General features: G+C 42.2%; 1 protein-coding gene across 1 annotated transcript; it reads left to right on the top strand.

Moving 5' to 3' along the window:
• The first annotated feature begins 981 nt into the window (after window positions 1–981).
• LOC134755388 (phenylalanine--tRNA ligase beta subunit) lies at window positions 982–14,155 on the top strand. The gene is made up of 12 exons (XM_063691943.1): window positions 982–1,177; window positions 1,258–1,313; window positions 1,606–1,760; window positions 3,566–3,722; window positions 4,680–4,856; window positions 6,607–6,786; window positions 7,121–7,290; window positions 7,583–7,738; window positions 8,706–8,838; window positions 12,307–12,517; window positions 13,427–13,573; window positions 13,767–14,155. Exons 1-12 carry the CDS (start codon window positions 1,120–1,122, stop codon window positions 13,916–13,918), a joined length of 1,752 nt encoding a protein of 583 aa, XP_063548013.1. The 5' UTR covers window positions 982–1,119; the 3' UTR covers window positions 13,919–14,155.
• The last annotated feature ends 965 nt before the right edge of the window (window positions 14,156–15,120 follow it).

Raw genomic sequence — 15,120 nt, 5'->3', positions numbered from 1 at the left:
AATCCATATTGTATTAGTCTATTTACATTGAAACTTAAAAACTAGATGTTAGTAGGTACATGTAGGTTCTGGCCTATTTGTGGTTTAGTCGCTAACAGTTAACATAAACCACTGAATATACTACGTATGGTCATATTTTCAAAGAAGTTTGACGTTTGAAATAACGCACTATCTGGGCTATCGCTGCCAACTTAGCTAGTATCTTCACAGTGTGTGACGATGTGAAGGAGTTAAATTTTTCTATATCTTATTCTGTTAGGCAAATTCTTGTAGACCTGGATTGCTCTAGTTCAGAGCGATCTTATTAGTTATTTTTAATGATGGTATTATGTTGTTGTTGTGATTGCCAACGCTCCCTGGTTCACTCGAAACGATGAAGTGCACGACTATCTCAACATGACCACAGATTAAAAAAATCACTAAGAATTATATTGAGCGCCTGGCAAGGCATCCAAATCCACTGGCTTCAAAATTACTGGACAAGACTGAAACAGTACAAAGACTCAAAAGGAAGCACATCGTGCAAAATTAAAGCAGTGGTTAAGTGGGACAATGGTCCAAAACCCAACAATTATATTTAATACAGCAAAACTGATTATAGTCGTTACCGACTGATGTGAGTTCAAACCAGAACAAAAAAAAATGTGAATAAAACAAAATGGAAAAGGCAAGTCACTCATAATTATATTTTTTTCAAATGTGGTAGAATTTATATTAGGTCATATGGTAACCCTAAACCTACTACCCATAAAAAAATTCAATGATTTATAATTTTATATGAACATGATTGATAATCTTTGAAAATATGCAGATGTTGCTCAACTATTATTTTAATAGGATAAGCATATATATTATACTACTCTGAGGATAAGCCTTCATAATAAATAATAATTCTGAAAATAATTTTGATAGTCTGTGAACGACAGCTGTCCTCTGTCACTCACGTCATTGTCACCAAGTGTCACAAAGACGTGTACTCACCGTGTACGGATTATAATTTTATTAATGCTCTTCTTTTTGCGTGTACTGTGCTGGTTAACCTATGTGGAATAAAATAGTGAAGTAGTTCAAGTATCTTGTGTTTATTATTTGTAGTATAATTTTAATAACTTGGACAATATGCCAACGATATCCGTTAAACGTGATTCGCTATTCACGGCACTTGGAAAGACTTACAGTAAGATCCACTAACTTGGTGAAATGTTACTTTTATTATTTACAAGTACCTGATTTACTAACATACAATTTATTTTACAGCTGATGATGAGTTCCAAGACCTATGTTTTGAGTTTGGATTAGAACTTGACGAAGTCGTAAGTTTTTAATCACCTTTTCATGCATGTATTGTCGAAATTGTCTACAACGATAAGGTAAAATGTACATATCAGCTAGTCAATATATCTTTGTAGGCTAAGATTTAATATGAGGAGCCAGTAGACTTTTATTTAACAATGTTACCGGATTGTAACTTAGCCTCGTAGGTCTCCTCGGACCGGACCTGGAGGTAATCTCTTACAGAAATAAAAGAAAATTCAAAAACACAAAAACTGCTTTAGGCCATACAAGGATAAAATTGATATCTTGAATTTTCAACTGTATTTTCAGACAACTGAGAAGCAGATGTTAATGAAAGAGCAAGGTGACCAGGCAGGGGCCGGTGTGTCAGAAGAAATCCTCTACCGCATAGACATCCCTGCCAACAGATATGACCTTCTGTGCCTTGAGGGACTGGTCAATGGTTTGCTGGTGTTCCAAAAAAAGTAAGTTTTGTATTCAATTTCAAAGCCTTTTATTATCGAACATACAGTTAATAATATTTAATACAATATTTATTTATGTGCTTGCAACAACCGTCGGCTCGACATGTCCTTTTGACACAAAGGCCTCCTCCATTGCCTTCCATGCCTCTCTGTCTCTGGCTAGTCGTGTCCATAGTGGACCAGCAGTTTTCCTTAAATCATCTGACCATCTTTTGTATTGTATGCCTCTTTTTCTTTTTGTGTTGTAGTGTGGGGTCCACTCAGTCAGTATGTTTGACCACTTCTGCTTTTCCCTGAGCATGTGGCCTGCCCACTTCCATTTTAGAGTTTTTGATTTCAATTGAAAATCAAGTTTTGTATTAGTTTCTGGCAATTCCAAAAGGAATGTGCCTTTTTATTTAACTATCTTAATATGAAAAAGATAACATAAAATATATATAGGTATACATCCCTTTAGCTGTGAACGGGCCCCGGGGGCCAGAGCAATTTTTAATTTTATATATGTCACAAATATACATATATCAAAGTTGATCGAGCCTGTCGGGCTTTCTCACAGCTGAGGGGATATATTATAGGACAATTTTACACGGATCAACCTAGTCCCACAGTATAAGCCCGTTCACACGGCGTCGGGGGTTGGTTGGTTGGCGGCAACATGCAGTGCGTGACTCATGTGGCTTATGACCGCACACTATGGAGACGGAGCATACATGGTCGCGATCCTCAGCAATGAGGGACCGAGGAAGAAGAAGAAGTCATGGCGTCAAGTTTTGTAGGTACTAAACCCGGATAGTGTATTCACATGGCCACCCGGTTCTATAATCTGGATCCGGTTTTTTGCAGGATTTTCGATCTGAGCTTTTGTGAATGCAAGTATTGAAATACTGTTGCCACTAAATCGGATCCGACATTTTACCGAACGACCAAACCGATTTCTAGTTGCAAAATCGGATGACACATTTTGCAGGATCCGTTTTATTGCCAGATTCTGCAACCGTACGCTTGTGTTAAACGCGTGCATTGAAATAATGTTGCCACTAAATCGGATCCTACAATAAACAGTTATTGCAAAGAATCGGATGTATCTGTGTGAACGAGCTCTAAGCTCAATAAGGCTTATTCATATTCATATTTTCATATTTATTTATTGCATCCCTGGTACACAGGTGTTACATATATAATAGTTTCACATGGGCCCTGGTAGGGCAAGGCAATTATCTTAAATCTAAAGATTAATTTATATATGTACAATATATTTGACAGTGTCTTATTTAACTTTTAATAATTTCATAGTTGTATTATATAATATATAGTTATTTCTAAAGTCAATAACTGATTTTATTTTACCAAAATTTATAAAATTAAATATACAATAATAATATACATGCTTAAAACGATTGTAAGTTTATGTCAAAAATATTTAGCTTGTGTTATGGTACAAGACAATGATATATATAATAGATACTTATATGTATACATAGAAAACAGCCATAAAGCAGGAAATATTTGTGATACTTAAACACACAAACAAATGCCCTTTATACCAGGATTCGAGCCCGGGACCTCTTGCTTGGTAGGCAGGGTTACTACCGACTAGGCTAGGGGGCCGATCAAATATGAAATATGACATGTTAATCATGTTATCAATACATTTTGTGTCAAACATTAATGGCTGACTATTCAACACCAATTTTTCTGCAGTCAGTTAGGTACAAACCTAATGACAGTGGACAAAGGAATTGGACAGGTGGAATTAATTCCCGGCACACGAGAGGTTAAGTAAACATTTTTATAAATGATTTCAGAAAAGAATCACCTCAATACCACTTGACGAAATACGAGGACTGTCACTCGCTGCACCTGACGCCGAGCACCGCACAGATCCGGCCTTACGCTGTGGCCGCCGTGCTCAAGGGCATTCACTTCACCAAGGAGTCCTACGACAGCTTCATTGACTTGCAGGTAACAATGTTAGGCCTTAGGCCTCATTTAGACAGTGTGAGAACCACGGTGAGAACTCGCATGCAAGGTTAGGGACAACATATTATTACCTAAGTACATGGGAAAAGGGCAACATTTCTATACATGAAGCTGAACGCAGCATTCGGCGTTAATAGGGAATATTAGGCGAGGCTGCGTAGGGGGCGCCACTACCACAATCTGAGGGTCTATCGTGAAACAAGAAAATCGAAATTTCGCTATCTAACATCTCTGTCACTCTTGCATATTTGAGAGATAGAGGCAGATAGCGAAATTTCGGATTCGCGTTACTTCATTTAAAAAAATCCGTCCAGTATCCTGAGCTACAGGGTGTACTGATTATCAGTATTTAAACCCATAACCCTACTTTCTGTTTAAGTCGCAGTCGAGTAAAATGTTGATATTGGGGTATAACGTGTACAAATGTATAGACAAAAGTGGAATTCATATTCGTACAAGTTTCCTATTAAGAGAATATCCCCTGAAAGGGTGTAAGCGCTAAATCTGGATTCAGCTATTATTTTCTATAACAAGATGTATTTTTTCCGCAATGATATCAAGGACTTTTTTGTGTAGAATTTAATAAGCTTTAATGTTGCCTTACACCATATTTTCATAGAGAACGTATATTTAGAGTAAAACTCAAATTTCTCGAGGATGGTACACATTCTCCAAGATGGCTGCGACTCCTCGAGGTCCCCAAATGTCAAATAGTGTGGACATAAAAAAGAGACCTTTAATTAACATACATGCCAAATTTCATATCTTTGGAAGGATTTCGAGGTAAGACTTAATCCGAATGTACTAATAGATTAGTATCGAGGATCGAATCTTTTGTAATTTTAGTGAAATGTATTTGACATTTACTTACAAGCCTTATTTTGCCTTACTCGCGAGTCTATATCTACTTTGCCTTAAAAACATATTGTTACCTATCAGGACAAATTGCACCAGAACATCTGCCGCAAGCGAACTCTGGTGGCCATCGGCACCCACGACCTGGACACCATACAAGGGCCGTTCGTGTTCGACGCACTGCCACCAGCTGACATCAAGTTCAAGCCACTCAACCAACAGAAGGAGATGACAGCGACTGAGCTTATGGAGTTGTATTCCGTAAGTGTACCTAATATTAGAACAATCAACAAATTAACCAGAATATCAGACACAAGTGGACGCTGGTGGCCATCGGAACCCACGACCTGGACACCATATGGCCGTTCGTGTACGACGCACTGCCACCAGCTGACATCAAGTTCAAGCCACTCAACCAACAGGAGTTGAGAGCCAGCGAGCTGATGGATTTGTATATATATATATATATAGGGTATTTGACTACTAGTCAAATCATTTTCTTTTTCGAACTGTCATAACGATTTTGCTGCTATGGAATTTATATGAAATACTAGCAAAAGTCAAAAGCATTTATTGCGAATATATATTTTTACATAATATGGACCCTACAAGGGCACAGCAATCTTATAGGTAATTAAATATCAAACTACTACAATAGTTTATGTAAAATTATATGAGCATATAGCATGTGACGTCACAATCAAATAACGTACTCTTTATAGTTTTATACGGGTTTTAAAATATAAATTGTCTAAAAATAACTGCTGCCTACGTTACTTCATTAATCTTCTGGTGCTTTATTTCATGCATGGTGTAAAATAATTTATTTTAAATACAGTCAAATACCCTATTCCGTAAGTGTAGTGTCATTTAATTATGATATTAATCTCTAAGGTTTAAGCTTTCTACACGCCGAATTGCACCAGAATCTATTCAGTACTAAAGTCATGAATAGATAGATAAGTCAGACTGAGTTATTACATTCGCATTTATAATTACTTCAATTTATCTTCAGGCAACGATACATACGGGCGCGGGTAAATATATATAAGGTAGAAACAAGTGACAATACTCGCTACTGGGGAGAACATAGACCATGAAATCTATAGGTTTTGTGATTTGTGGGGGAGAATTAAATGTCGAATGTGACGAGAATCCCTAAACTGCCTAAGACAGTTTACTAGTATTCTACCTACTCTAGGAGTATTACAACCATTTCGCAAGTAACAAGCCATTTATACTTACCTAAGTACAATACGTTGCGTGCCTCAAGTGCATTAACGGCAAGGCGCTGCCTCAGCACCTCAGCAGATAGACATGACCGCCAGCGAGCTAAACAGGACTTGTACGTTGTTGTACATTAAGTCTCTTTATGAGAGAATCTATAACTGCCATTTACAAAGATTTGCGGTAGCTGATGGACCCTTTAATTTATAATAGAATAGAAACAAGAGAAAATTATTCAAAACAGTAAAAACATAGGAAGCAGAAAGTGCCACGAAATGGTCTCATATCCGCATGATGCTGGCGACTTCAGGTGCTGATCTTTCGTTGAGACCATCCGGTGAAAACAATCACGACAGGTAACAAAAAAAATCAACAAAAAAGAAAAATACTAGACAAATAAATTTACATAGGGTGAACTAAAGATTAAATAGATGTACTTATACAGAAAAAATATGCAACATGGAGAAAATAGAAGACACATAAACACACATTATTCATTCATTCATTTGCCTAAACATATTTTAGGGTTCCGTACCCAAAGGGTAAAAACGGGACCCTATTACTAAGACTCCTGTATCTCATGAACCGTGATACCTAGGGAGTTGAAAATTTTACAGATGATGTATTTCTGTTGCCGCTATAACAAAAAATACTAAAAACAGAATAAAATTAATATTTAAGTGGGGCTCCCATACAACAAACGTGATTTTTTTGTGTAATGGTACGGAACCCTTCGTGCGCGGTTTGGCCGGTTTTTTACCAATTTTTATCTGTTCAATTCCAGAGCCACCCGCAGCTGAAGCAGTATCTACCCATCATCCGCGACAGCCCCGTCTACCCGGTCATCAAGGACAAGAACGGCGTGGTCCTGTCCATGCCGCCCATCATCAACGGAGACCACTCCAAGATCACGCTCAACACGAACAACGTCTTCATCGAGTGCACCGCCACGGACTTGACTAAGGTACTTACGAGTACATACTTTTATCTTTCTTGTACTTCCGGGTACCTGATGCAAGGTGTTAAATTCATGTTATATTACAACCCCTGGTGCCCGGGTCAAAGATCGTCCCTACGTGCCACAAAATAACCCCCATTATTAGTACGATTTTAACCTGTATGTAATACAATTTTTTTTATTGAAATTTGAACTTTATATGACTTCGTACGCGGTAAGGGGTTAGCGTTTTTAGGGTTCCGTACCCAAAGGGTAAACATTTTTACCAAAACGTTTTTGTCATATTTACTTGGTCACTTTACTCACTTTAAATCTAATCCAAATACAATTTAAATTCTAGGCTAAAGTGGTACTGGACACCATAGTGTGCATGTTCGCTCCCTACTGCAAGTTCCAAGTGCAGCAGTGCAAGGTGTATGCACCCGATGGCACCTACGACCTCTACCCAAAGATGGAGACGAGAGAAGAAATCATTAGTGTGGATAAGGCAAATAATTATATTGGTATCAGGTTGGTCTTTGAATCTATTATTTTATATAACACGACTTTGTTGTACCCGCTTCTCTGCTCGGGTAGTACCTACCGCGTTTTGTCTGTTCGATTTCCTTTCAGGGGAAAATTTAAATTACCTCACATTATATCTATTATACTTGATTATACAGACATGAAAATACCGCCGTGGCCGGGTGGTCTAGTGGTCAGGACGTTAGCCACGTAGGCTGAAGACGCGGGTTCGATTGCCGCCTCGGCCACCTTTTCTTTAGTGTATGTTATAGTTTATATTTTCCTTATGGATTTTCAGTGAGAGCGGCGACAAGCTAGCGGCGCTTCTATCGTGCATGTGTCTGAAAACGAAGCACGAACCCTCGCGAGGGCTGCTGCACGTCAGTGTGCCTCCTTTCCGCCACGACGTCATCCACGCCTGCGACTTGTATGAAGACGTCGCCATCGCTTACGGGTAATCATAGAGTAACTTATACTAGAGCGGTACTGTCATAATAAATTTTGTAACCCCAGTAAATTCACTCGACACACTTTAAAACTAAAAATGAAATTTATAAAAATACGATAAAATGTATTTAAATATGGATAAATATTTTTTTTTATTTGCATTAATTATTTTTATGATTTTGACCCATATTCTTTCACTGATATGAGTTAAAATTGTTAAATAACAAACGAAACCGTCAACGCCATCTATACGACAGTAGGCCAAAGCTATAGTAGCGCCCGCTGAACGAGAATCAAATTTTCTTGATTTTCGAGGCACGTTTTTTTGTTAGACTGTATCCATCTTTTACGGAGTTATATCTATCTTTGCGGGTAATGTAGAGTATACTAAGGGCCAGTTGTTCGGCTTTCTTATTATTACTCGCTCGCTTACAGCTCGCGCGCACAATATCGCCTCCTGTGTAATGACCAACGTAGCACACTTGTATCATAATGTACTATTATGATGCAAAATGCAAAAGGTCCGAGTCAGAAAATGACTGTTTCCATTCCACCGAGGTGCTTTTCTCAAATATGTAACGAAATACTGAAATATATAATATATTTGGCGAATGTGGCATACGTTATGTACACGTTCGCTCCGCGTAGTTGCGTTATTAGGTCATACAATAACTTAATCTAGAGTTAGTATTACAATTAATTAGACAAAACACACAATTGGACAAAACAAACAGAACAAAACATTACATAACATTACATTTACAACTTTCGCGGCGGAGCAGCAACAGGTGCGTGTATGAATCATACGAATTTCATTTTCGTACGATTCATTTTCGACCATGCGTTGTCGTCGCTGGGATAAAAATTAGGCACCTTACGTTTTCGATTTACGAACAAAATGCGGCCATTTCTTAGCACGTTTGAGAAAAAATCATACCTATAGCTCGACCTTGAAAATATGATCATATGCCCAGGTACAACAACATCCCGCGACGGGCGCTCAACGTGAGCACGGCGGGCGGCCAGACCGCGCTCAACAAGCTCACGGAGCAGCTGCGCCACGAGTGCGCGCACGCCGGCTACACCGAGGCGCTCACCTTCACCCTGGTATGTATCCCATGAACGTGAGCACGGCGGGCGGCCAGACCGCACTCAACAAGCTCACGGAGCAGCTGCGCCACGAGTGCGCGCACGCCGGCTACACCGAGGCGCTCACCTTCACCCTGGTATGTATCCCATGAACGTGAGCACGGCGGGCGGCCAGACCGCACTCAACAAGCTCACGGAGCAGCTGCGCCACGAGTGCGCGCACGCCGGCTACACCGAGGCGCTCACCTTCACCCTGGTATGTATCCCATGAACGTGAGCACGGCGGGCGGCCAGACCGCGCTCAACAAGCTCACGGAGCAGCTGCGCCACGAGTGCGCGCACGCCGGCTACACCGAGGCGCTCACCTTCACCCTGGTATGTATCCCATGAACGTGAGCACGGCGGGCGGCCAGACCGCACTCAACAAGCTCACGGAGCAGCTGCGCCACGAGTGCGCGCACGCCGGCTACACCGAGGCGCTCACCTTCACCCTGGTATGTATCCCATGAACGTGAGCACGGCGGGCGGCCAGACCGCACTCAACAAGCTCACGGAGCAGCTGCGCCACGAGTGCGCGCACGCCGGCTACACCGAGGCGCTCACCTTCACCCTGGTATGTATCCCATGAACGTGAGCACGGCGGGCGGCCAGACCGCACTCAACAAGCTCACGGAGCAGCTGCGCCACGAGTGCGCGCACGCCGGCTACACCGAGGCGCTCACCTTCACCCTGGTATGTATCCCATGAACGTGAGCACGGCGGGCGGCCAGACCGCACTCAACAAGCTCACGGAGCAGCTGCGCCACGAGTGCGCGCACGCCGGCTACACCGAGGCGCTCACCTTCACCCTGGTATGTATCCCATGAACGTGAGCACGGCGGGCGGCCAGACCGCACTCAACAAGCTCACGGAGCAGCTGCGCCCCGAGTGCGCGCACGCCGGCTACACCGAGGCGCTCACCTTCACCCTGGTATGTATCCCATGAACGTGAGCACGGCGGGCGGCCAGACCGCACTCAACAAGCTCACGGAGCAGCTGCGCCACGAGTGCGCGCACGCCGGCTACACCGAGGCGCTCACCTTCACCCTGGTATGTATCCCATGAACGTGAGCACGGCGGGCGGCCAGACCGCGCTCAACAAGCTCACGGAGCAGCTGCGCCACGAGTGCGCGCACGCCGGCTACACCGAGGCGCTCACCTTCACCCTGGTATGTATCCCATTCTACAACTCATACTGGCATGTCTATAAGTGATACGACGGACGTTGCGAGAGGAGCGACTACAACTCGCGGCCTAAGAAAAATGTGAATATTCATGAGATGACATCTTTATAATAATTTGTCAATCGTCAGTCATCTGCCACGGTGACGTCATACACAGAGCAAATACGTAAAAAAAGTGGCTGCTCATTTTAATCTGCGACGGTTACAAATCGTCTGTTAAGCTCTGGTTTCCTAGGAAAGCGGTGCCGTGATATAGCGGACGCAAAAAGACGGCCAAACACCAAATATAATGAATGATCACCAAATCTTAAAGAGCAAATTAATGCGATATTTTCATCTAAATAAAATAAACCACTATGATTACCAAGGAATATATACATATTACCCTCGTGAGGCTAAATGTACATTAAACTTTACATTTTCATTGCAATCTAATTGAACCTTTTGATGAAACAAATAGAGTAGCATTTCTTTTGTTTCACGGCGTTGTAAAACAAACGACATTCGTTCCAATTTACTTATAGAATAAGGTTCAAATTAAAAATTGAAAAACTTTATATGGTGGGTCTTACGAGGTTACCAAATAAAGTAAAATGATGCAAAAATTTCTAACCCCTCCCGCTCAATCCCCCGTACACCGCATCGCATGCGCCGCGCTCGCCCGATCCATCCTCAATTCAGTCACGCGCGACCCTTCCAGAAAAAAAATGCTATTAGAAAAGTGGGTTAGGTTAGAACTGCGATCCTCACAGAACCGAACTGCTACTATAAAAGTGGTTAGGTTAGAACTGCAACCCTTATAGAAAAGAAATGCTACTAGAAAAGTGGGTTAGGTTAGGTTAGAACTGCGATCCTCACAGAAACAAAATGCTACTAAAATGTGGGTTAGGTTAGGTTGGTTTTTTAGTGGGTAGTGGCGCCTTTTGCCGAGTTCCACATAACGCGCATTTTCTCCTCCGAGGGTGTGGGTATGCGTAAAGCTATTTTCCAACGAAAAAAAAAAGGTTTGAACTGCGATCGTCACAGAATCGACCTACTTTCAGAAAAGTGGGTTAGTTTAGGTTAGAACTGCGACCCTTACAGAAAAGAAATGCTACTAGAAACGTGGGTTAGGTTAGAACTGCGATCCTCGCAGAACAGAACTGCTACCATCGCACTTAAACTATCGTGAGACATATTTCAAAATATTTATCAGTACGGTTTTTACTCACTATTATTTTTAGTCGCTTTTGGCGACATGTTTCGGATTCTTTGGGAATCCATCCTCAGGCACAGTGCACGACGAACAACCGCCGCGGACACTCGTGCCTGAGGATGGATTCCCAAAGAATCCGAAACATGTCGCCAAAAGCGACTAAAAATAATAGTGAGTAAAAACCGTACTGATAAATATTTAGAACTGCTACCTATCAAAAAAGTGGGTTAGGTTAGAACTGCGACCCTTACAGAAACGAAATGCTACTAGAAAAAGGTGACGAAGTGGATTAATTAATTTAATAGGATAAGGAGATGTTAAATGCTATGGCATTTTTAATTAAAATGTAGTTATATTTTGGTGGTTATTGACTATTTTTGCGTTAACAATGATTAGTTTGGAGTTCTCTCTCTTTAGCCCTTTTCTACCCTTCGGGTGTAGGCCTCCTTCATTTTGCGCCATTTGTCACGGTTCTGTGCGACTTGGAGCCACTGCTTCCCCGCAGCCCTCTCGTTGTCGTCCCAACGCATCTGGGGTCTACTTTGAGGACGCTTTCCCCCATGGTCGCCACTCGAGTAGTCGTTTACTCCACGAATCGGTCTTTCGTGCTAACAGTTCAAACTGGCTACGCATTTTATAACATCATTGACCTTGCTCTGTTGTCTCAGCCATTCATTTGTTTTACGGTCTCTCAGTGTGATCCCCAAACTGCATAACCAATAACTCTATACTAACAATGATTAGTTTGGAGTTATTAGCTTCAATAGGATAACAAGATGTAAAAAATTTGGTTATCATTTCACATTAAAATGGAGTTTCAAATTTGGTGATCATTTACTATTTTGGGTTAACAATGATTAGTTTGGTGTCATTTGCTTAAATAGGATAGCAAAATGTAAAAAACTTGGTAATCAATTCACATTAAAATGGAGTTTTAATTTTGGTGATCATTTATCATTTTTGGTGGTAAAAATGATTTTTTTGATGTTAAACTTTACTACATATATCTTTGATGATCAGTTAAATACCAGCCAAAAAACTTACTTAACTTAAAACCCTTTCTTCCAGTGTTCCCGAGAAGACATCTCAACGAAACTCGGCGTCCCCATCGAACAGACCCCAGCCGTCCACATCTCCAACCCCAAGACCCTGGAGTTCCAGGTGGTCCGCACCCAACTCTTGCCTGGTCTGCTGAAGACTCTCGCCGCCAACAAGAAGATGCCCCTCCCGCTCAAACTGTTCGAAATCAGTGACGTTGTGTTACAAGACGCTGACGCTGGTGAGTCATAATAAAAGAAGGGTAGGTATTTACCAAAAGTCAACATCTTCAATTCCAAGATTCTAGAGTTCTAAATAGAGATGGGCCGAATATGGACTTTGCCGAATACGAATATTCGGCCGTTGTAGGTTAAGTCAAAAGATCCCTAGTCCTCATAGTATATCATCTGATTGATGGTTGTGGAAGTTAGATAGTAGATCCACATCTTCAACCCTAAGAATAGTGTTTGCACAGTTCGTATGAGAGGACTGCTTATGCCTATATAGGCCGTTCACATATGAGGGGTTTTACTTGTATGCATAGTGTCAACCTCGTCAGTGTGTCCGCTTTGAGTGTAAAGGATTCGTTACACTGCAGCATGGCGTTCTAGCTAAGCGTCGCTTGCACGATTTTCGCATCGTTTCCTTGGATCGGCATCGTGCATCGGCCCCTTTTCATCACGCCCCACTCATACACTGTGTCAGTGTGACGAGACCTTAATTAAATTTTTTCGTTTTCTTAATAAACTATTGGTACCGTACTATAGTTTGAATTTTCTCAAATGAATTTTACCTCATGACCCTAATCTGTTAAACAAAAGCCATTGTTTATTTTGTGCAGCTCCCGTTCTGAGCGCGTGGCAAAGCAACAATTACGTTTTAAAAGCTGCTGTAACGTATTGGTTTTAAGGTTCAAATCTATGTAATAATATGAGCGCTCGCCTACATTGAGGTGGTCGATCGACATACAGACTTGAACCTTAAAACCACCGCGATACAGCTGCTTTTTAAAGGACATTGTTTCTTTGTCGCGTGGCTAATGCGGGAGCTAACCGCTCACAAAAGAAACAATGGCTTTTGTTTAACAGATTAGGGTCTTAGGCGTTAAAATCATTTCAGAAAATTCATACTATATTTTTTATTTTTTCAGAAACGGGTGCTCGTAACGAGAGAAGACTGTGCGCGGTACACTGTGGAAAAAGCGGCGGGTTCCAGTTCGTACACGGCCTGCTCGACCGCGCCATGCTGCTGCTGCGCGTGGCGCACGGCCACGGCTACAGGCTGCGGCCCACGGAAGGTAATGAGGGAATACTTTTTTTTTATTACGAGCATTGGCAACTTGGCCATCAGCTCAAACATAAAACACAAAAGTAATTATAAAGCTTATACCTAAAATCTAACTACGCGATTACGCAACCGGTAAAAAAAAGGCTTAGCAGGATATCCACTTGAGTGAAATAAAAATATTGTATACTGTATATTTTTTCCAGACCCAGCGTACTTCCCCGGGCGCTGCGCCGAAGTGGTACTTCACTCTACCGCGATCGGCCGCATCGGCGTGCTGCACCCCTCCGTGCTGGCCGCCTTCGACCTCTCCAACCCTTGCTCCGCACTAGAAATTAACCTCGAGCCTTTCCTCTAAGGGCCACTTGCACCATCCCACTAACCCGGGGTTAACCGGTTAAACCATTAACCCAGTGTCAAATTTTACTGGTAACCATTTAACCGGTTAACCCCGGGATAGTGGAATGATTCAAGTGGGCCTAAGGCGTCTACTACGTCTAGGTAACCAAGCTTCCGGCGATCCGATACATTTGTAAAGTAAGGACCCTAAGCACGTAGTAAGAATTTCGTACATCGACCCGCCATTACTTGTCTCTATTGCACGCGCATAATTACATTGCTGTCTCGCTCGCATAAGTGGCATTGACCGCCGGTATCATCGGCGTAACAGCAATATACAGTCTGGCAAAAAAGAGTAGAAATTAAAAAGTAGCAACACTGTAGTGTCGTCCCTTTCAAATCAATCTAAGAAAAATGGGACGACAATACAGTGTTGCCACTTTTTAATTTCTACTATTTTTTGCCAGACTGTAATTATGCGCTAGCGGTAGAATTAGGAACAGGCGGGTCCTTACTTAGGAATGTATACAATTTGGTTTTGCTACTATATGCACTGTCGGAAAATTTCAAGTTCAGGGAAGCCTCGTTGCTGACCTAGTTGGTAGGGGCTTGTGTGCAGAGTGGACGCTCGAGCGGAGTATACTCGACGAGTGGCATGGGGAGTAGGCACTAGGCAGAGACGTAGTGTGGCCGCGCTGCTCGTCATCGGCCGCCATACTGCCCTGCACACTTCCCTCACTACTTCCCATACCACTCGTCGAGTATGTGGCCGGGGTATTAGAAGTGATCGCTCGCGAATGAGACCATAGGCCCGTTTCTCAAAAGCTTGTAGCTTGTAATACAAGCTGTCAAAAAGTGACATCCGCTTGTATTACAAGTTACAACCTTTTGAGAAACGGGCTACATATGTAGACTAATAGAACGAAGCTTTGCTGGCTCTGATAAGGTCCTCGAAGTTCGCCTTATGTACGCAAGGATGATTTTTTATTTTGAAATACGGATGTCGCGGTAGGACCTCTGGAGTCTTACTGGAGTGCAAGAACTGGCATAGTTAACTTTTAAAGGTACAAGTTGTAATCCGGCGACATGTCGCGACTGGTTTTTATGTATTTCTATGTAATACCATTCGATGTCAGCGACACGGAAGTCGGCGACGCGTCGGCCAGCGGCAGACGACACGTCGCCAGACCGCAGATCAGTAGATGACGCGGCTACGCGTCG

Source organism: Cydia strobilella, chromosome 2 (genome assembly GCF_947568885.1).
Source record: "Cydia strobilella chromosome 2, ilCydStro3.1, whole genome shotgun sequence".
Taxonomy (NCBI): Eukaryota; Metazoa; Arthropoda; class Insecta; order Lepidoptera; family Tortricidae; genus Cydia; species Cydia strobilella.
Note: the sequence above shows the minus strand (reverse complement) of the source record. Positions and strands in the feature narration are given on the sequence as shown.